Source organism: Oryctolagus cuniculus, chromosome 4 (assembly GCF_051225735.1).
Source record: "Oryctolagus cuniculus isolate XC-2025 breed Fujian yellow rabbit chromosome 4, ASM5122573v1, whole genome shotgun sequence".
Classification (NCBI taxonomy): Eukaryota; Metazoa; Chordata; class Mammalia; order Lagomorpha; family Leporidae; genus Oryctolagus; species Oryctolagus cuniculus.
In genome coordinates, this window is record NC_142870.1 from 168345866 (window position 1) to 168366626 (window position 20761).

At 38.9% G+C, this 20761-nt stretch overlaps 1 protein-coding gene across 1 annotated transcript in view; it reads left to right on the forward strand.

The window, feature by feature from the left end:
- The window catches only part of STT3B (STT3 oligosaccharyltransferase complex catalytic subunit B), a 110727-nt gene that overhangs the window by 78960 nt on the left and 11006 nt on the right, over positions 1-20761 (forward strand). Inside the window, exons 6-13 of the mRNA XM_051858910.3 lie at positions 6372-6470; positions 8110-8256; positions 9152-9200; positions 10536-10690; positions 14461-14672; positions 16340-16527; positions 17099-17270; positions 18755-18928. Of these exons, the coding sequence (XP_051714870.1) occupies positions 6372-6470; positions 8110-8256; positions 9152-9200; positions 10536-10690; positions 14461-14672; positions 16340-16527; positions 17099-17270; positions 18755-18928 (1196 nt within the window). The remainder of the gene's footprint in view (positions 1-6371; positions 6471-8109; positions 8257-9151; positions 9201-10535; positions 10691-14460; positions 14673-16339; positions 16528-17098; positions 17271-18754; positions 18929-20761) is intronic.

The window sequence follows — 20761 nt, forward strand, 5'->3', positions numbered from 1 at the left end:
CATGTAGTTGCTTCGACATGATAAAACTAGAATTTTAATCCAGATGCATTTTGACAAAAGTTTTTTCTATTCAATTATTGTTTTCATTGTAGATATCAGTATGAGATATATGTGCTGTTTTTTTAATGTTGTGCTTGTCTCAGGTGTTTTTGAACAAGTCTTTGTTTTTGCAAATCTGGAGCTTATAAAAAAAAAGTGTATGAGTAACACTCTTTTCTCTACATAGTTCGCTGTGAACTAGTGTCCTTAGAATAGAAAAATTACTTTTTTTCATTATGTATGCCTGTTAAGTTAATCTTATGTTTCTCTCTGCTGCTCAAGAAAAACGAGTTCTTGTGTTCTATGTGTTGGTAGTTTGAATCTTTAATACATGTCAATTTCTTTCCATTTTCCATCCTGCATATTTGTTAAGGTTCAGGTAACCAAAAATCACAAAGTCATAAGGCATCTTATTAATAAGTTGGCCATTCTTACAAATCTTCAATAATATTTGTTAATGAAGCAAAACTGATTGGATTTTACTGTATTTCCCCACTGTGTTTCTTTTGGTTGATGCCATTTTGGTTGAGAGTGAAATTGGCTAGCAAAGGCATATTTTGTTGGCTATTTCCATTAAATATCAACCAGGGGATAAAGCAGCTCCAAAATGCTAATGTGATGTCAACAAGGGTTTAAATTAATGGGAATGTAATAAGTAGAACAGTAACCTAGGAGTGTGAAGAGTTCTGCCCACCATCAGTTGTAATGCTTTTCAGAGAGAAGACAGTTCAAGCTTAGTTTGGAGAACAGCAGAAACTTCTTGAATACTTGATTTTCGGTGGAACTTGAACCAGACTTTTTGGTGTCGTTTGTTGTACAGAACAATTTGTTTGAGCAAATCAAGTCAAGGGCACTGGTATATTACCTCTGGATTATAAAATAAGTACAGCACTTTAAATCTAAAAATATGTTTAGGCTCTGTTTAAATTATTTTTTGTCTGTCCTAGATGAAAAATATTTTTTCTTTGGTTAAAAATAATTCAGTTGAATGATGCGTGTGTGTGTGTGTGTGTTTACACATATATGAGGAGGTTTTCAGAAAATTTATGGGAAATGCATATTATGAAAATGCAAGGATTTCAAAAAATGTTTGCATTAAAGTGTATCCTTTATATATTTTATAACACATTAGAAGGCTAATCTGTGGTGATGAATGCCAGTAACTGTGCTTCCACAGGATGGCAGTGTGGTAACATTTTCATGATGTAATAAGTGATTTACAACATTAATGGCGGTGTATATTTGCTTAGAGCTCACCACTTTGATGGAGTGCTTCATTCTTCTGGTTTAAAGGGTAAGAAAAATAGATTAACATGGTTGGTTAGAAAGTTGGAGTAGTTCAGGGATAATAGTTTGGCCAGGGTTTCTAGAGAGTTCTTAAGAAGAATTGGTGGAGGGTGATTGCTATGGATTTCTGTTGGGAGTTTTTTGAGACCATTAGAGATCAATATATTTGTTGTCAATTGCCTCTTGCATACCCATGTCAAAAGCAGAAGAGAGCTCCCCCAAACCCTGTTTAAATTTCTATAGGGCATTTTTTTCTTCCACCAATATTGCATATACTTGTTTCATTGTATTATGGTTGTGTACATCTCTGCTTTTACCAGCTCCTAGAGGAAAGGACTGATGATAATAGATTTTTCTGTTTTTAAAACGACTTGACCATCGTGCATGTAAAGTTAATGTTCAAATGAATAGGTTAAGTCATTCAAAGTATTAAGTGCTGTAATACAAAGTCAGGAGAAAAACAGTGGGGATACATTGTGTTTAAGACTTGAATTATTTCTCCATTTTTATTGATGTGCTAGTTTCTTTTTTATAATTGTTCCTATTTTAAAGTTTTATTTTATTTATTTGAAAGACAAAGTTAACAGAGAGGGAGAGACCGAGAAACAGAGATATCTTCCATCCTCTTTTACTCCCCAAATGTCTGCAACAGCTGGAGCTGTACTGGGTGAAGCCAGGACCTGAAACTCCATCCTGGTCTGCCACAAGGGTAGCAGGGGCCCAAGCACTTGAGCCATCATCAGCTGTCTTCCCAGGTGCATTAGCAGAGAGCTGGATTGGAAGTAGATCATCCAGGATCCCAGTCCGTACTCACGGGATGCTGGTGCTGCTTGACTGCATGTGCCACAACACTGGCCCCTAGTTTGTTTCTTTCTGTGGTTTGGAGGACACGCATCCCTATGTAAATGGTTCAGGATCATTGATCCAAAAAAACGGGAATGATTTGGGTCTAGTTTCTGGAAGATGCTCATCTTTGAATTATTGCAGATACCACATTTATTAGATTTGTTTCATTGTTGCATGTAAGCAGGTATAAATGAACCTAATAGGGATAGTTTCAATGGTACCATATATTTGAAACCTTGTCTATTTCTGTTAATTCACCTTTATTTGACATTAAGCTATGTTTATGATGTGATACAAATAAAGTCCCACCTGGCTTTTTGATTGCCTGTATTTTCTTGAACCATCTCCATCACTTATTATTAACTTCAACTCCAGGACATCTGCTTCTATAAAGTATTTTCTTCTTTACTAATGAAAGTGAATGTTCCTGCAAAGTTGCATAAAAGTGTTGATTTGTGAATATTATCAGGCTTATTTTTCTCCCTTTGTGTTTGCCTGGAAATGAACTTAAGCTTATGTCTCAGAAGGAACTCTATTTATCAAGCAAATGATTACTGAAATACTTACATTGTCAAGCAAAGTGTGATCCCACTTGAAAGGAGAATATGATAATGAATGTGTCTATGCCTCTATACCTTCTAGTGTTTATTACTGGAGAATGGGATGTAGAGGGAAATAAATGGAGTGAAGACTTCTAGTTTTTATGTTCTTAAAAAAAAATTTTTTTTTTACCTTTGAAGTTAAAGTCACCTAGTAATCCTAGATACAGATTTGTAGATACCATGGGCTGGAAAAATGGGGGAAGGGAGAGCAATTTGTTAGTAAGTGTGGTATTTCTTTGGGGGTAATGAAAATATTTCAAGACCGGAGAGAGGTGGTGGATGCACAACATTGTGAGTGTACTAAAGTCCCTGAATTGTTCACTCTAAAATGGTTGTGTTCTATGAATTTTACCTCTTTCCTTTGTTTATAGTCAATTTGCAATATTTGTCATAAAATCGAGTCCAAATACTGTGACAGTGCTACAGCATTCAGTGTTCATTCGTATTTATAAGTAAGAGAAATGCAGCCTCTAGTGGTTGTGATGTTTGGATACAAGTGGACTTTACCATAACGAACACCCAGAGATGATGTACGATACTGTCAGGGCTAGTCTCTCTAGTTGTGCTGTGGCGTGTCCAACGTTTGTCTTGGCTTGTTTTCTCAACTCTGGATTTATCTTAAAGGCCTTGTAGTTGGAGGGATCTTAAAATTTTTGTCCAATTCTCATTTTGTTGTAAGAAAACAAACTTGTGTGTTAAGTTGTTAAGTGATTGTTTGAGATCTTGTTTCCCTTTTTTTCTGATTCTGCGTCTGTGACTCTATGTTTAGGCTTCAACATGAGATTGATTTGTAAAAGAAACATTAATACAAGACCTATCAACCAAATTGGTTGACAATTTGTATCATGACAGAGATTCTTATTTTCTTCATTTTCATTGGGTTCAAGTTTCATGTAGAGGGTAATTCCATTCCAACATTAATATGTGTGGAAGTACATTGATGGGTAGATTACATGTGTCGTTTTCTTTAGATAGCTTGAGGTCACGAGAAGCATGATTGACATATTTTGATCCATCCTATTAAATCAATGAGCTTCTTACCCTTTGCCTAACATTGTAACCATCTCTCATCAGATAGCTTAGGAGGCAGCTTAACATTTGAGCCCATTATCCATGATTTATCTTCTGTAGATGGGATTCTTTTTCTTTTTAAATATTTTATATACTTATTTGAGAGGTAGAGTTACAGACAGTGAGAGGGAGAAACAAAAAGGTCTCCCGTCCGTTGGTTCACTCCCCAGTGGCCGCAACAGAGCTGTGCTGATCTGAAGCCAGGAGCCAGGTGCTTCTTCCTGGTCTCAGGCAGGTGCAGGGGTCCAAGGACTTGGGCCATCCTCCACTGCTCTCCCTGGCCATTGTGCGCCGTGCCGACCGCGGGGAGCTGCCCCGCGGGGAGCTGCCCGTGGTCAAACTCAAGGACAAGGAGCTGTCCCCCAGCTGGGAGGCCCTGTTCTCAGGCACCCAGGGCCAGCTGAGGCCAGGAGCCCGCATCTTCTCCTTTGACGGCCGGGACATCCTGCGGCACCCAGCCTGGCCCCAGAAGAGCGTGTAGCATGGCTCGGACCCCAGCGGGCGCAGGCTGACCAACAGCTACTGCGAGACGGGGCGGACAGAAGCGCTGACGGCCATAGGCCAGGCCTTGTTGCTGCTGGCGGGCAGACTGCTGGAGCAGACGGCCGCGAGCTGCCACCTTGCCTACGCCGTCCTCTGCATCGAGAACAGCTTCATGACCTCCTCCAAGTAGGGCCGAGCTGGGACGGCCGAGGCACGCACAGGTGGCCACGGACAGCAGGCAGTTGGCAGGGGCCACCGGCGCCCCCCGGGGACCATTCCTGTGTGCTTCACGTTTCATGTAATCCTCAAAGAAATAAAAGGAAGCCAAAGAGTGTATTTTTTAAAAAGTTTAAGACAAAAAAAAAAAAAGAGCTGGATTGGAAGAGGAGCAGCCGGGACTAGAACCAGCGCCCATCTGGGATGCCGGCGTCTCAGGCAGAGGATCAACCTACTGCACCACGGCGCCGGCCCTGGGATTCTTTTAAAAGCAAATAAATATTCTTTATCATCTAACTTGGGTGAAGAGAGTGTAGGCTGAAGATATACCACGCTGTTTAGTGCACAGTGCACAGAGATGGCCTGCTTTCTAATTAATGTTATTACAGTGATTCCAGGTGGTCAGTTTATCCTTGAGCAACTTGTCTGATAGCGATCTGAATATGTAAACACAAAACAAGTCTTTCACACAAGCTATAACCTCTCCCCGAATTTAAGTATACAGCTTTTTTAAAAATTTATTTATTTATTTATTTGAAATGCAGAGTTGCTGAGAGGCAGAGGCACAGAGAGAGAGGTCTTCCATCTGCTGGTTCACTCCCCAAATGGCTGTAATGGCCAGAGAGCAGGGCTGATCGGAAGCTAGGAGCCAGAGCTTCTTCTGGGTCTCCTACACAGTTACAGGCTCCCAAGGACTTGGGCCATCTTCTACTGCTTTCCCAGGCTATAACAGAGCTGGATCAGAAGTGGAGCAGCCAGGACTCAAACACCAAGCGCCCATGTTGGGTGCCGGCACTACAAGTGGTGGCCCCAAAGTATACATTTAAATAAGCTGAGAATGGAATATTGTAGTAATACTCAGTATTAATAACAACTAAGATTCGTTTCAAAAACACTAAGTTCAATAACATACCTATATTTAGTTCTTTTCTTTTAATCACTGAAAGCTTGGTGGATATGGGATTTTTTTTTAACCTGTGAATATTATGCAGAAAATACTGTGAGATTATAAACAAGTTGTGAAATACCTGAGAGCTTTTGAGATAATAGCAAGTTCTCACATACGTATTTATTAGGTCATATGTATTTTGGGTTAATACCTGGAAGAAATATTTCTCACTTCACATTTACTGATTCAGAACTTTTTGAAATCCTTGCCTCGTTCTTTCCATTGATACATTTCCATTAACTTTTTGAAAGACATTTGAAAGGCAGAAAAAGACAGATAAAAAGAAATCTCCATTTGCTTGTTTGTTCCCTGAATACCTGCAACAACTGCGGGTGGGCCAGGCTGAGTCAGGACCCAGCACTCAGCCTGAGTCTCCTGCGTGGGCGACAGGGGGCTAGAAGAGGCTGAACCCCAGTCACCCTGCTATGGGATGCTGGCCTCTCAGCTGCTGTGCCAACTACTCGTCCCACCTTCTTATACGTGGATCTCAAATTGTTTGCATCTAAATTAACTTCTCTTATTACATTTTCTATAATCTCTATGAAATTCCTTCATGTATATTACATGGCTTCTTAGTTCATGTCAATGATTATTGATGGAAGATGGAAAAAAAGTTAATTCATTTGTGGGAAAGGAAGGCAGTTCAAGTCTCCTATTATAAATCATGTTTTTTAAAATAAGGTACTTAAGATTTTACGACTGGACAGACTGTTCGTGATTTATCGTGTGGCTAAGAAGTGCATTAGCATTCGCTCTAAGATTCTGTTCTTAAAGTAAGTTCATTGAGAACTGTGGTTTAAAAAAGATTTGTGCATGTGCATGTGTTTTCAAAACTTAATGGTAGTAAACTATCCTTTTTTTTTATTTTGTCTTTTTAGCATATAGCACCTTCTACATTGTGGGTTTAATATTATCCATGCAAATACCTTTTGTGGGATTCCAGCCAATCAGAACAAGTGAACACATGGCAGCTGCAGGTATTAAAAAAATACGCTTATTTTCCTTCTTCTAAAAGAATATGTGAATGTATGATTGGCCAGTATTCCAAGGAAATAACAGGTTTTTACTAATACTTAGGTGGTGGTGGTTTTTAATTTTCAGCAATCACCAAATAACCCTAGTCACAATTATGGGATATCTGTCAAATTTTATCAGAGATTCTCAGTACAAGGAAGTCCATGGGTAGTCATTTTACTTGTCACATTTTATAAATGCCAATCTGCATTATATAACTTTTTGAAGTGATATCCCACAATATTTATCGTCAGATTCTCAGTAAAACTTGAACCATCCTTCACCCCCTTGCTAAGAAAGGTAGTAACTTCTACTGTGCTGTTTTATAGCACTTTGAAAACCATGGAATATTTTCTGATAGAGAAATATATATTCAGTGTTGAAAAATGTATGGCAATGCTATATAGATACACAATCGCCTGTCTTTATATTTCCAAAATTGGAATCTTTGATAATGCATACTTAACCTAAAATGGATTTTTTAAAGTTCTTGTGGTTATTTATTTTAAAAAATCAGTATTTCAGATGGATTATGGTTCTCATAGCCTGTTTGAAGATTTACACCTAGTGTTTTTGTATAACGTTTTGTACATTTTGTCAATTACGTATAATTTTCTTCTGTTGCTTTAATTTTTACCTTTGTGTTCACCTTTATATTTACTGATGTATGGAAGAAAATATTAGTATGTTTTTCTCAGTGTCATAAGGCGAATAACGGAGACCCCTTTACAAGAGACAGTTTAATGACGGAAAAGCATACAGGTTTATTTAATATTAGTATAGGTTTTACATGACACGGGAAATTAAAATACAAGGAAAAAGTAGACAGTCATGTACCAGTGTAGTTAGAAAAAATGATGTGCTATCTAATGGTCATAAACTGAGGAAAAGTTGGCCAGTCCTATTTGTTCAACTGTTCCTGGCCATCTGTATCCTCATCCATTTCTTCTGGTACCAGGCGGGTCCCTCTGGAAGGAGGAGCTTATGAGTTTCCTATAGGGCATTCAGAATTCTTTTATGACCTGTTCCAGGGGACGTTCTGTTTTCACAAATGCTGTATTTCAGGCTCGCATGTCCTGAACTCCAGCTCTAAATTGGAAATTTATTGAAGTGTGTATATAAGGTCACAGCCTACCATTCATTCATTCACTCGTCACATCCTATCACACATCTTGCTCTTCATTCTGAAAAGTAAGGAGTTCAGAATTCTCCTGATTCAGGTCATTTGAATCCTTCAGGAAAGCACATTTTTGGAATTATAAGTGACAATTTTATCTCTCCACCTCACCATGTCACTATAAGATAAGGGAAAGGAAGGAACTGAATATGTTAAATAGGCTTCCATCATTCAAATAGGATTTCTTTTGTCTTTTGCAAGTGTGGGGACTCTGATCATTATGAAGTAATGTGTAATGGAATTTTTTTGAACATATTAATTGGCTATTTAATTCATTCGAGAAAGGAATGAGATGTTAACAAGATGAAATAATTAGTCTGGTATGAATGGCTCAGAGTATTGTAAGAGCTCTTTCAAATAGAAGTTTTTAAATGCCTTATAAAAGTGTTTGGTTCATTATTTATATGACCTGTTTCTTTAATTAGGTGTCTTTGCTTTGCTACAAGCTTATGCTTTCTTGCAATATCTGAGAGACAGATTAACAAAACAAGAATTCCAGACTCTCTTCTTTTTGGGTGTATCTCTGGCTGCTGGTGCTGTGTTCCTTAGTGTCATCTATCTGACATATACAGGTAGGTATCATAACTTGTTGGTTATGAATTGCATCTAGATTATTATTCAAAAAGCTGCTTCTATGAAATTTTTACATATTCCATTTATCTTAGTAGGTCAGATACTGTGGTGGGTTTCTGTATGAGCAAAATAAAAAGAATAATCAAAGTTTTAAAATCTGAAGAGTATTTCTACAAATTCTGATTTTTTTTTAAACCAAAGTTATTTCTGCTGCAGCAGATTCTCATAAATCCACATTCACACTTCCTCCTGTTGGGTGAAAAGGCCTAAACTTAAAAAAAAAAAAAAATCGGAACTTCTAGTGTTAATCCTGCTACATGTTCACTCTCTCTTGTGTACATATATTTTCTCTTCCCGTAAATAGTGAACCCAGTCAGTTTCAGTCGAGTTTCTTATCCTTATTTCATTGTTCCTTAGAAACATATTAAATTCTTTCTACACATATTCCATCTCTCAAGTTAACATAGCAGCATACATAGCTCATAAAATCATGAAGAACTGACAAGAATAAACAGTATTAATGTGAAAAGCATTTTTGTAATTATTTGGTAGGCTTTAGCATTCTGGATTGTGTCATTTGGATAACTCACCATTTTAAAATTATCTGATAACGTCTTACCTTCTTTGCTAATAAAAACTTGAGAGAATTGGAAGGCATTTTATCTGTGAACTTAAGTGTGTATTTCTGTGGAAACAAGATCTCCACGGATTTAGTTTTCTTGGTTCACTACCTTATTAACTAACTGCTGGCCATATGAATATGTTAGTACCTATAAAAGAAAACTGAAATTCTTTGAGCATTAGTTTAAATAAATCCATAAGTAACAATAAACTGAAAAAGCCAAAACAATAAAAACAATAATAAAATAAGTTGTTGGCGTTTTTCCTTCCAAGGTTACATTGCACCATGGAGTGGAAGGTTTTATTCTTTGTGGGACACTGGGTAAGTGCAGATAAGTTATTTGACTTCGTATTATATTACTCTTTTTGCTCCTCTCTCTATTCTTGCTTTGTTAGCATTTTAATGAGCATTTGGGAAGCATTTCTAAAGTACCTAAAAGGTATATGTAGATGTGTTTTTATAGGATACATATATAATACTTATTTTGAATGTGCTTTTAGTCCTGTATTTCTGTTCTGCATGACCAGCTCCTTATTTTAATATTGTTTGTTGAAACATTCAGATAATGTTTGTACTTTTGTCTCTATATAAAATTTTCATCTCTTAATGCTAATTGTTAAGGAGAGATGCTACTTTACAAGGCTATATGCCATAGATACGAAGAAAACAATTTGTTTCTAATACCTCATGATCCAAGTTTCTGGTTTTTTCTTCATTTTTGTTTTTCATCTGAGCAGTACACTAATGAATATCTGTTGCATTTCTCTTTGGAATGCTACTATCTAAACATTTTTTAAACATTGGTTTTTAAATTGCACAGCCATTCCAACAGAACTTGTAAATCTCAGATATTTTCCTAAAGGTTGGGAAAGTACTGGGTGATAATTTACCTCCCTCCCTTCCTGCAGGTCTGTCTCTTTTGTTACTCTCTGGGGGACCCAATAGAAGCCTACCACAGTTTATTGAACACACCTTTGGATGTGATCCCAAAAAGGCTCATGTCCAGGTTGATGTAAAGGACATAAGCAGATGACTGACACTAACAGTTGTGCACATGCTTCCAGGAGTTCGTCCTCTGGATCACTGGAGGGTTTGAGGGAAAGCCCCAGTTGCAGAGGATTCTGATTAGGTTAAATCACTGGCTTGGCGTTTGTTGGTTATACTTGATCCTGCTTTTTGCACTCTCTAAAGTTTGACTATGTTGGAGTCTCAAGATATTTCAGGAATAATTTGTCTATTCCTTTCCAATTCCTTCACCTTCGTCCATGCCAGCTCTTTGTCAAAAGCAAAGCGTTGTAGCAATGTGGTATCTTACTCAGTAAGGTATTTCTCCCTCAGGTAATTCTAAAACTTCAAATTCATTGATATAAATATTGGAGATGTTGAGATAAACTGCAAATTTGAGCAAAGATTTTTGTATTAGAAGCCAAAGACAATAGTTTTATGATGGTTTCTAGATAATTCTCTCAATTTTATGCAGGACATACTAGTATCAGTTTTACTAGTGTGAACCAAACATATTTCCATTGGAATGTCCAGTTAAACAAAAAGGAGTATGGAGTAGGAACCATATCTACAATCAGAATGATCTCTTCATCTAAAAGGAACTCCTGTTTTATCATTTAGTTGTAAAAATATTAACTTTTTTAATACCAGGTATGCAAAAATACACATTCCAATTATTGCATCAGTGTCTGAGCATCAGCCTACGACTTGGGTGTCTTTCTTCTTTGATCTACATATTCTTGTATGTACCTTCCCAGCAGGCCTGTGGTTCTGCATCAAAAATATCAACGACGAAAGAGTATTTGGTAAGAGAGATTTTTAATGAATACTTTGATTTAGAAAAATTATTTCCCTTTTGGGGATTATTACTTCACTGTAAAATATGGTTTTTCTTTGCTTCAGCCTGTATATTCAAGATTAATTTTCTCTTAATTTTGCATAGGTGCTTAAACATGAAAAAATTCATTGAATTTGCCTCATAAACATTCTAATTATTAGCTGTTTAACTTAGACCTAGCATCTAAATTTTACATTTTGTATATTTTGGTTTTCTGAGAGGTTAATATTACTATAGTCTATGTTTAAGAGTTGGACGTGTTAACTTTGTAGTCACCATATGTTGACTTCATTTTCTTTTTGTAAGATTTATTAAAATTTTTCTATTAAAAAAAGATTGATTTATTTGAAAAGCAGAGTTACAGAGACAGATGGAGAAACAGAAATCTTCCATCTGCTGGTTCACTCCCCAAGTGGCCACAATGGCTGGGGCTGGACCAGGCTGAAGCCAGGAATCTGGAACTCAGTCTGGGTCTCCCTCATGAGTGGCAGGGACCCAAGTACTTCTGCTGCTTTCCCAGACACATTAGCAGGGAGATGGATCAGAAGTAGAGCAGCCGGGACTCAAACCTGCACTCAGGATGCCTGTATTGCAGGTGGCTGGCCACTTAACTCACTGCACAGTAACAGCAGGCCCAATTTCACTTTCTAAGTTAGGTTTGATTAAGTAGCAGGAAGTTTTCAGTGGTATCCATTCTCCCAAGTTTCAAAGCAAAGAACACTTTATAATGGAATGAGGATCACCTTTGAGTGAGCACCATCCTCATTGGTAGTTTGTTTCCAACTAACAGAATGAAAATGCAAAATATTTACAAGCTAATTGTTAGGGCAGGTGTTCTGGTGCAGTGGCTTATGTTGCTGCCTGAGCTGAATGTCTGTCCCATGTCAGATACTCTGCTTCCGGCTCAGCTCCCTGATGATGTGCCTGAGTAGCAGCAGATGATGGCTCAAGTACCTGAGTTCCTGCCACTCATGTGGGCAGTCTGGATGAAATTCCTGACCCCTGGTTCCTGTCCTGTCCCCAGCTGTAGCAGCCATTTGGAGAGAGAGAGCGAGTGAGCGAGCCTGCAGATAGAAGATCTCTCTGTCTCTTTGTCATTTTACCTTTTAAATAAATAAATCTCTAAAATAAATAAAAGCTACCTGATAATCAAAATGTAAATAGATAAAAATGAGCAAACAACAGGCTTCTGTGTGATTTAATTATCACAGTGGGTGATGCTGGACTGTTTTACGCTTGATGAAAACTGATGCTGAGAAAAACTTTGTGGTGTGCACAGGATCACACAAGCAATCACCTTATAGTATTAGGACTTGAACAAGTATGGACCTTGTCACTCCTGTGAGTGACACCTCAAGTTATTCCAGAGTGAAGTTTGGAGAGAAAAAACAGCAGCCACAAGAGTTCTGACTAAACCATAACACTTATTCTTCTCTATTTTATTTAGATTAATGGTCTCTGTGTAAGGCCATGTTAATTGAAAACTTTTTAACTTAAACATATGCCTACCTGGGTTTTAGGAATGAACTGAGCAATCTCATCCCCAATATATATCCACGAGAAGAGAGTGCATGTAGCCACAAAGGATGTATTAAAGAATTCACATAGCAATTTTATCCCTAAGAGCCCCAAGTTAGAAACGTTTCAAAGGTTGTTAGCAGAGAATAGGTTAAGAAAAAGTTTTTATATATTTATACACTGCAATACAATGGGCAGTTAATAAATGAATCATATGAGTAAAAATAACAGAACCCAGTAAGTCCAAATACAGTCCAAAGTAATAGCCTTTAGCCAGAATGGTGAACCCTTTTCTTGTGGTTAGCGCATTATCTAGGAGGCTCTGGTTGTTGGAAACTTGTTTCTTGGTAGTAACTTCACAGGTTCTTCCTTTGATTAATGATTTAACATTCTCATCCTCTTCTTGATTTAAAGCACACTTTTGGGAGATATTGACACTGCCTTATCAAAACTGTGCCTTAATGATATAACTCACAGATGTTTTGGTTTGTCATCTGTAGATTTTATAATGTACAAGGGGTCTTCAAAACGTTCATGGAAATGCATATTATGAAAAAGCTATACATGGATTTCAAGTTTTATTTTGCACCAAAATAGGCTTTACCAACATGTTACGTCTGCACAGGATTTAGCTTGAGACACTAGGAAGGAGAAGACTGAGTTTGAAAAGAGTCCCTATCAGAGAAACATGAATTCCATTAAAAGTAAAGCAAGAACAAGCTTACAGTTTGTGATGAAGTGTGGGTAGAAAAGTGGTAAAATCATTGCTTTACACAAAGTTTATGGAAAAAGTGTGGCAAATCAGCAGTTTACGAAAAGACTGTGTTGAAGATGAAGATGAAAACTCACAGTGGCAGAGCATCTACATCAATTTGGGGGAAGGGATGATTAATCTTGTTCATGTTCTAATTGAAGAGAGGGAGAGATCTTCCATCTACTGATTCACTCCCCAGATGGCCGCAGTGGCCAGGGTTGGTCCAGGCTGAAGTCAGGAGCTTCGTCTGGATCTCCCATGTGGGTGCAGGGGCCATCTTCTGCTGCTTTCCCAGGCCATTAGCAGGGAGCTGATTGGAATGGAACAGTCAGGACATGAGCTGAGCCCTGTGTGGAATGCCAGCATTGCAGGAAGTGGCTTCACTGGCTATACCACAATGCAGCCCCAGCTTACTCAGTTCTGATGGGAAAATTAAAGTGGAGCAGACTTTCTGCTGCATGGTGCCAAACTGTTGTGCCCAGATCTGCAGATGAGAGAATGCTTAGAATGGAAATTTTGAACAAGTGGGATCAAGATCCTGAAACAGTTCCTTGAAGAACTTTAATAGAAGATGAAACATGGCTTTATTAGTGTAATTCCTGAAGACGCAGCACAGTCAGAGCATGGACTTCCAAGAGGTGGGACTGGTGCAGTCAAGGCAAGAAGATAAGAGCAAAGGTCATGGCAGGAGTTTCTGCTCCAGGGGCTTTTCTGATTGACTTTCTGGTGGGCCAGATAACCCTGACCTCCGCTGTTTTGTGAGAGTTTTGAGAAAGTTGGCTACAGTTTCAGCAGGAAGACTCCTGGGAAGGGTCACCAGAGAGGCCTCCTGCGTGACAGTGCCCCTGGTCAGTTCCTCTCCCCAGACAGTGACAGCTTTGTGAAAGTTTGGATGGAAGTCAGCGGGCATCCACCTTGTTATCTGTCGTCTTCTGTAGAGGACACCCGTTTCTCCTTAGTCAGTGATGTAAAAATGCAATAATGTTAAAAAGACTGCATTGACATAGGTAAATTCCCAGGATGCTCCTTTCTGTAGGTATTGACTGCAAGCTAGTATCACTTACAGAAATGTCTTGAACTTGATGTATGTTATGTTGAAGTTATTATGTATATATGTATGTATAAGTATATATACATATCTTTTATTTTGTTTTTCCCTGAGCCTTTTGAAGTCCCCTCATATGATGCTGTTGACAAATAATGATAAATTAAGTGTAAATTCCCTATATCTAATTTTAGTCATGATAACCCTTTTTGGTACTTTTGATGTATAGTTTTATTTACTCAACATTAATTATCTCTAAATATGACTTAATCAATTGATTGGTATTAACTAATTTAAAAACAGTTCTTTTGTGAAACAGTTGTCTGCTTTTAGACTTGTGTGCTGTGGTGTCAGCTTTCAAGTTTAGTTTCCTGTGAACATTTTTGACTCTGAAGTGTGGTAAGAGAATTTGTCTTTGCAGTTGCTCTGTATGCGATCAGCGCTGTCTACTTTGCTGGAGTGATGGTGCGACTGATGTTGACTTTGACTCCAGTTGTCTGTATGCTGTCTGCAATTGCCTTCTCAAATGTTTTTGAGCACTATTTGGGGGATGACTTGAAAAGGGAAAATCCACCTGTGGAAGACAGCAGTGACGAGGATGACAAAAGAAATCCAGGAAATTTGTATGATAAGGTGGGAAATTAAAGTAAGACCTTTAGAAATTTCATGTGCTTTTTAAGTTTTTTCACTGTTGTAAGAGCTATGTAAGAAATGTGGTTGATCTGAGGATTTAGAGAAAATATGTTTCTAGTTCATCACTTAACTGCCTCGAAATTTAAATCCCATTTGGGCTTTTATCTCAAGCAAGAAATTAGAAATGTAATCATAGAAGAAATTCTTAGTTTTGGTCAGTTGTTAACCCAAAAACCTTGAAGTTTTTAATAACCTTCCATTTTTGAGAGCAAAACTTGGTAGTCTACTAAATTGCATATATTTGGCATTATCAACCCCTCTTGAAACCATGTGGATAAGTTCTTGTCATTGAGGTCCACATTTACTGCTAAGCTTTAAAATGGTATTGAAAGATGTTTCAAAGTGATATTTGGTTGATTAGTGAAAAATACCAGGAATAAAGCACCCATACAATGTAAAGCATTTTTAACCTATTATCTTTCAGATTTATAACAGCAGTATTGTATTTGCAAGTATAGAAAAACTTGTAAAAATTGGAGTACTTGCCTTGGATGACATATTAAACTTTTTTTAATATTGAGTGGTTTTTTGGCCGGCGCCGCAGCTCACTAGGCTAATCCTCCACCTGCGGCAACGGTGCCCCGGGTTCCAGTCCCGGTCGGGGCGCCGGATTCTGTCCCGGTTGCCCCTCTTTCAGTCCAGCTCTCTACTGTGGCCCGGGAAGGCAGTGGAGGATGGCCCAGGTGTTTGGGCCCTGCACCTGCGTGGGAGACCAGGAGGAAGCACCTGGCTCCTGACTTCGGATCGGCACAGCGTGCCAGCCGTGGAGGCCATTTGGGGGGGTGAACCAATGGAAGGAAAACCTTTCTCTCTGTCTCTCTCTCTCTCTCTCGCTAACTCTGCCTGTAAAAATATACATATATATATAGAATGGATTTTTAAATAGTAATAAGCAGTGAAACTTCTTTCCTTATTGTAAGATCAGGGTAATTCACAAAGATTTATTTTAATAAAACACATATCTGTTTTTGTATTTGTTGTTAATTTTTCAGTTTTTTTATGGTTTCTGTACCAGCTTTGTAATGTGGAACTTGATGAGCATAGACCTGTCCTCTTTCCCTTGTTTTGGTGGGTTTCTTGATGGTGCTGTCATGTTTTTTGTTTCGTTTTGTTTTGTTTTCTGAAAGGTAATTTTGAGTTTTAACAAGTCTTGGTTTTAGGATTTGGAAATTGAAAGATGATTCTAAAAAGCAACTGCAACTTTTTCCTACACTAAAGCTCTCTGTGGTCTGGATTAGAGCTGGGCATCTATTTTAAGGATGTGGAATTAAAATTAAGGATTTATATATTAAGATTTTATATTGCAGGAATAGAGCCATTTGGTTATCTTCTTTGTATTTAATTAAAACATAAGAACAACTGGGCTTGAAAGCAGCCTTTTGTTGAAGATACTGTTCTGCTACAGAGCTAGCTTCTAGATTGGGCATATCCCCAGGAAACAATTGGCATTTTAGAATCTATTTTGTTGGTTTTTAGTAAACACTTCATCACTCATGGAAGAGTGTCTAATGGTTGTACCTTTTCTAAGTCATAGAATGAAAGTGATAGATTAACAATCTCCCAACTTGAAGTGATGGATTTGTCTAACCAGGTTTTGTATTTTTCAGGCAGGTAAAGTGAGGAAACACGTAACTGAACAGGAGAAAACTGAAGAGGGATTAGGTCCTAACATAAAAAGCATTGTCACCATGTTGATGCTGATGTTACTGATGATGTTTGCAGTCCACTGTACCTGGGTCACAAGCAACGCCTACTCTAGTCCAAGTGTGGTCCTCGCCTCTTACAATCATGATGGGTAGGAAAATAATTTGACTGCAACGAGATTTCATAACCACCCTTTCTTTTTGTCTTTTGTTATGAAAGGTAGAATTCAAAGACGAGTATTGTTCGCGAGGCTCTACATTTTGGATCTCAGTTTTTCTCAGTGTGGTCTATGACACACAGTATCATCATTACCATGCGACTAAATTCACACTTTAGTCACACACTAAGCCTGCTAAGTCAGAAACCTGGGAGTGGAACACAGAAAGAATCTGTGGTTCAGCAGGGACGGGTGCAGCCAACTTACGTGTTGCCTTGGCCTCCTGCCTTCTCTTTCACTTGGGAGCTTATTAGGCTTGTAGAAGATCAAGCCCTACCCAGAACTGAGGAATCACTTTTGATAAGATATGTGAGAGATTTGTATGCATATTAGCTTAAGAAGCGTTACTCTAGCTTTCGTTGATTTTTCTCCCCTTATATGGAAGCTGTTTTAACTATCATCCTTAAAGTGTGAAATTATTTAGTGGTTTAGCACCTCAAGATTTTTAGTTATCCACTTCACATTTATAAGATCTCATTTAAAGGGATATTGTTGTTCTTTTCAGCACGAGGAATATCTTAGATGATTTTAGAGAAGCTTACTTTTGGCTGAGACAAAATACAGATGAACATGCGCGGGTGATGTCTTGGTGGGATTATGGCTATCAGATAGCTGGAATGGCTAACAGAACTACTTTGGTGGATAATAACACCTGGAATAACAGTCACATAGCACTGGTAAGGATTTGATAAACAGAAATATTTATCAGTCTTCACTTAGGATTAAACATGAAAGATGTAGGTGAAAGGACTCTTTGCCTACTGAATTCTCAAGATATTTCTTGGCCGGCGCCGCGGCTCAATAGGCTAATCCTCCACCTAGCGGCGCCGGCACACCGGGTTCTAGTCCCAGTTGGGGCGCTGGATTCTGTCCCGGTTGCCCTTCTTCCAGGCCAGCTCTCTGCTGTGGCCCGGGAGTGCAGTGGAGGATGGCCCAAGTGCTTGGGCCCTGCACCCCATGGGAGACCAGGAGAAGTACCTGGCTCCTGCCATCGGATCAGTGTGGTGCGCCGGCCGTGGCGGCCATTGGAGGGTGAACCAACGGCAAAAGGAAGACCTTTCTCTCTGTCTCTCTCTCTCACTGTCCACTCTGTGCCTGTCAAAAAAAAAAAAAAAAGATATTTCTTTACACATGTATCCAATAAAGTTAGTTCAAAATATGCTTATTTATTTTGTTTTTAAGAATAGTATGTAAGCAGAATTGTAGCCTGATTTCTGGTAGATTTCATAATAAATTCAGCTTACTGGAAAGGTAGGCAAAATTGGAAACTTTAAAAATGTTTGGCCGGCGCCGTGGCTCAATAGGCTAATCCTCCACCTTGCGGCGCCGGCACACCAGGTTCTAGTCCCGGTTGGGGCGCCGGATTCTGTCCCGGTTGCCCCTCTTCCAGGCCAGCTCTCTGCTATGGCCAGGGAGTGCAGTGGAGGATGGCCCAGGTGCTTGGGCCCTGCACCCCATGGGAGACCAGGAAAAAGCACCTGGCTCCTGGCTCCTGCCAGGATCAGCGCGGTGCGCCGGCTGCAGCGGCGGTCATTGGAGGGTGAACCAACGGCAAAGGAAGACCTTTCTCTCTGTCTCTCTCTCTCACTGTCCACTCTGCCTGTCAAAAAAAAAAAAAAAAAAAAAAATGTTTGACTTTCTGTGTTATAAACCAAGAAAGTTATTTGCAAATATATAAAGCAAAGGCAGTGTATTGGTTGTTATGCAAATGGTATTTTCTTTATTAAAAATATTCTGCAGAAATTAAGATAATCACCTCCTTGTGCTTTAATATTTTGTATTGATAACTAGGTTTTATTTAGCTAAAGTAATTTGTGTTAGTGTTTTACCTAGTCGTCTGCTGGCTGCTACACTTGATAGAAGAATGTATAGACATGTGCTAGCAAGATCACTGCCAGCTGTGGTCTGGGGTTGTAAGAAATTGTCTATTTTGAGCTTGTCTCTGATTTTAATATGTTAATCTCCTAAAACTTAATTACTAGCAAGATATTAGAACACATTTTGATTTTGACATATCTGCTATAAATTGGTTATAGTAGGTGAGATGTTTATACATTTTAGTAAGTTTGTTGAATTTATAGTAAGTAGTTTCTGCAAAAATATAAAAGTTGAGTTTCATCTTGAGGTAAAAGTGTATATTCATTTTAATTTTATTTTCTAGGTGGGAAAAGCTATGTCTTCTAATGAAACAGCAGCCTATAAGATAATGAGGACTCTGGATGTAGACTATGTTTTGGTTATTTTTGGAGGGGTTATTGGCTATTCTGGTGATGATATCAACAAGTTTCTCTGGATGGTTAGGATAGCTGAAGGGGAACATCCAAAAGACATTCGGGTAAGATAATTCACGTATATGAAAACAGCTTACAATGTCCAAGGAATTCCTTATCTTGCGAATTACATTTATTTTCATCCCACCCCCCAAATTAGTCACTTACTCTGACTTTATTTATTAACCATACTGGAGACATTTCCTAGATTGAGCAGTTTGAAACTCCTCCCTGATACTTCCCATTCTGCCGTGTGAAGAGATCCCTTGAAATTGCTGTCTTTGCTTTCGTTTTGTTCCCTCTCCCAGTGTAATATGACACTGATCATTAAACACTTCCTGGCTTAGAAGCCTACAGCAGATTATGGAGAAAGACCTTAAAACCAGACAGATGTGTTAAGAATGGAAACTCTGTCAGCTTGGTACTGTGTGCAAGTTAATTTTTTTTTTTTAAGATGTATTTATTTATTTGAAGTTAGAAGCAGAGGCGGAGTGAGAGAGAGGTCTTCCAACCGCTGGTTCACTACCCAGATGGCTGCAACAGCCAGAATTGCGCTGATCCAAAGCCAGGAGCTTCTTCTAGGTCTCCCTTGAAGGGTGCAGGGGCCCAAGGATTTGGGCCATCTTCTACTGCTTTCCCAGGCCATAGCAGAGCGCTGGATGGGAAGTGGAGCAGCTGGGACTTGAACTGGCGCCCATATGGGATTCCAGCACTTCAGGCAGTGACCTTACCCGCTATGCCACAGCACCAGTCCTCTGTGTACAAGTTAATTTAAGCCAGTCAGCATATGTGCTTTGAGTGCTGGATCTTGTTGTAGTATCTGGAGATATAAGAGTGATAATGCAGACTAGGTTATCAGTAATGGACAGATCAAGAATTTGTAGTGCTGTTGTAAGAGTTTTTAGTAATGTGGATGAAGCCTCAGCCTACTGGCTGATGCAAAATAGAATATTCTCTATGATGAAACGTTGTAAATAGTCCCAATTCCTTAACATGGAATACAAGCCTCTTTTTTAAGATTTGTTTATTTGAGAGACAGTTACAGAGAGAGAGAGAGGGAGGGAGAGAGAGAGAGAGAGAAAGGTCTTCCATGCATTGGTTCACTCCCCAGATGGCCACAGTGGCCAGAGTTGGGCCATTCCAAAGCCAGGAGCCAGGAGCTTCTTCCCATCTCCCAAGTGGGTGTAGGAGCCCAAGTGCTTGGGCCTCCTCCACTGCTTTCTCAGGCTATTATCGGGGAGCTGGGTTGGAAGTGGAGCTGCTGGGTCAAAGTGGAGGCCTCACCTAATAATGCCATAGTGCTGGCCCCCATGAGCCTTTTTATGCTTCGCTTTCCTTTGCTGATCTCTTCTTCTTCTGCCAGCTTTTTCCCCACTATGCCAATATACTGTCCCCTCAATCCTCAACTGATCTGCTACATTTGTTTTTACTGTCTCCTTTTTGGACTCCTTCCTTCCCATAGACTTGTTACCTACCTCTCTGGAAACCTGTTTTGGAACACCCATGTCTATACTCAACATTAGATTGCATATTTATGTAGAAGATTTTATCTTCTCTCTCCTACTCACCTGAGAGCTGTTAACGAGAATGGTCATGCCAAAAAAAAAAAAAAAAAGATAGTAAAATTTGCTATTGATCCAGTATAATAGAGTCATTCAGGGGAAAATCACTTGTTTTAGTGACGAACATGAATTAAAGCCCTGGATTTTCTGGTCCGATGTGTTGATTTTCCTAAATTGTGATAATGAGCATTATTGCCTCGTATTAAATGAATCTATTAAATTGAACTCTTGGTTTGAGATTTTCATTTGTGGATGTGCCTTAGCAATGCCAAGTTACGATGTTATGATGTGGAAGATGAGAAATCACTGTTTCCAAATACATGCTTTGACATTTTA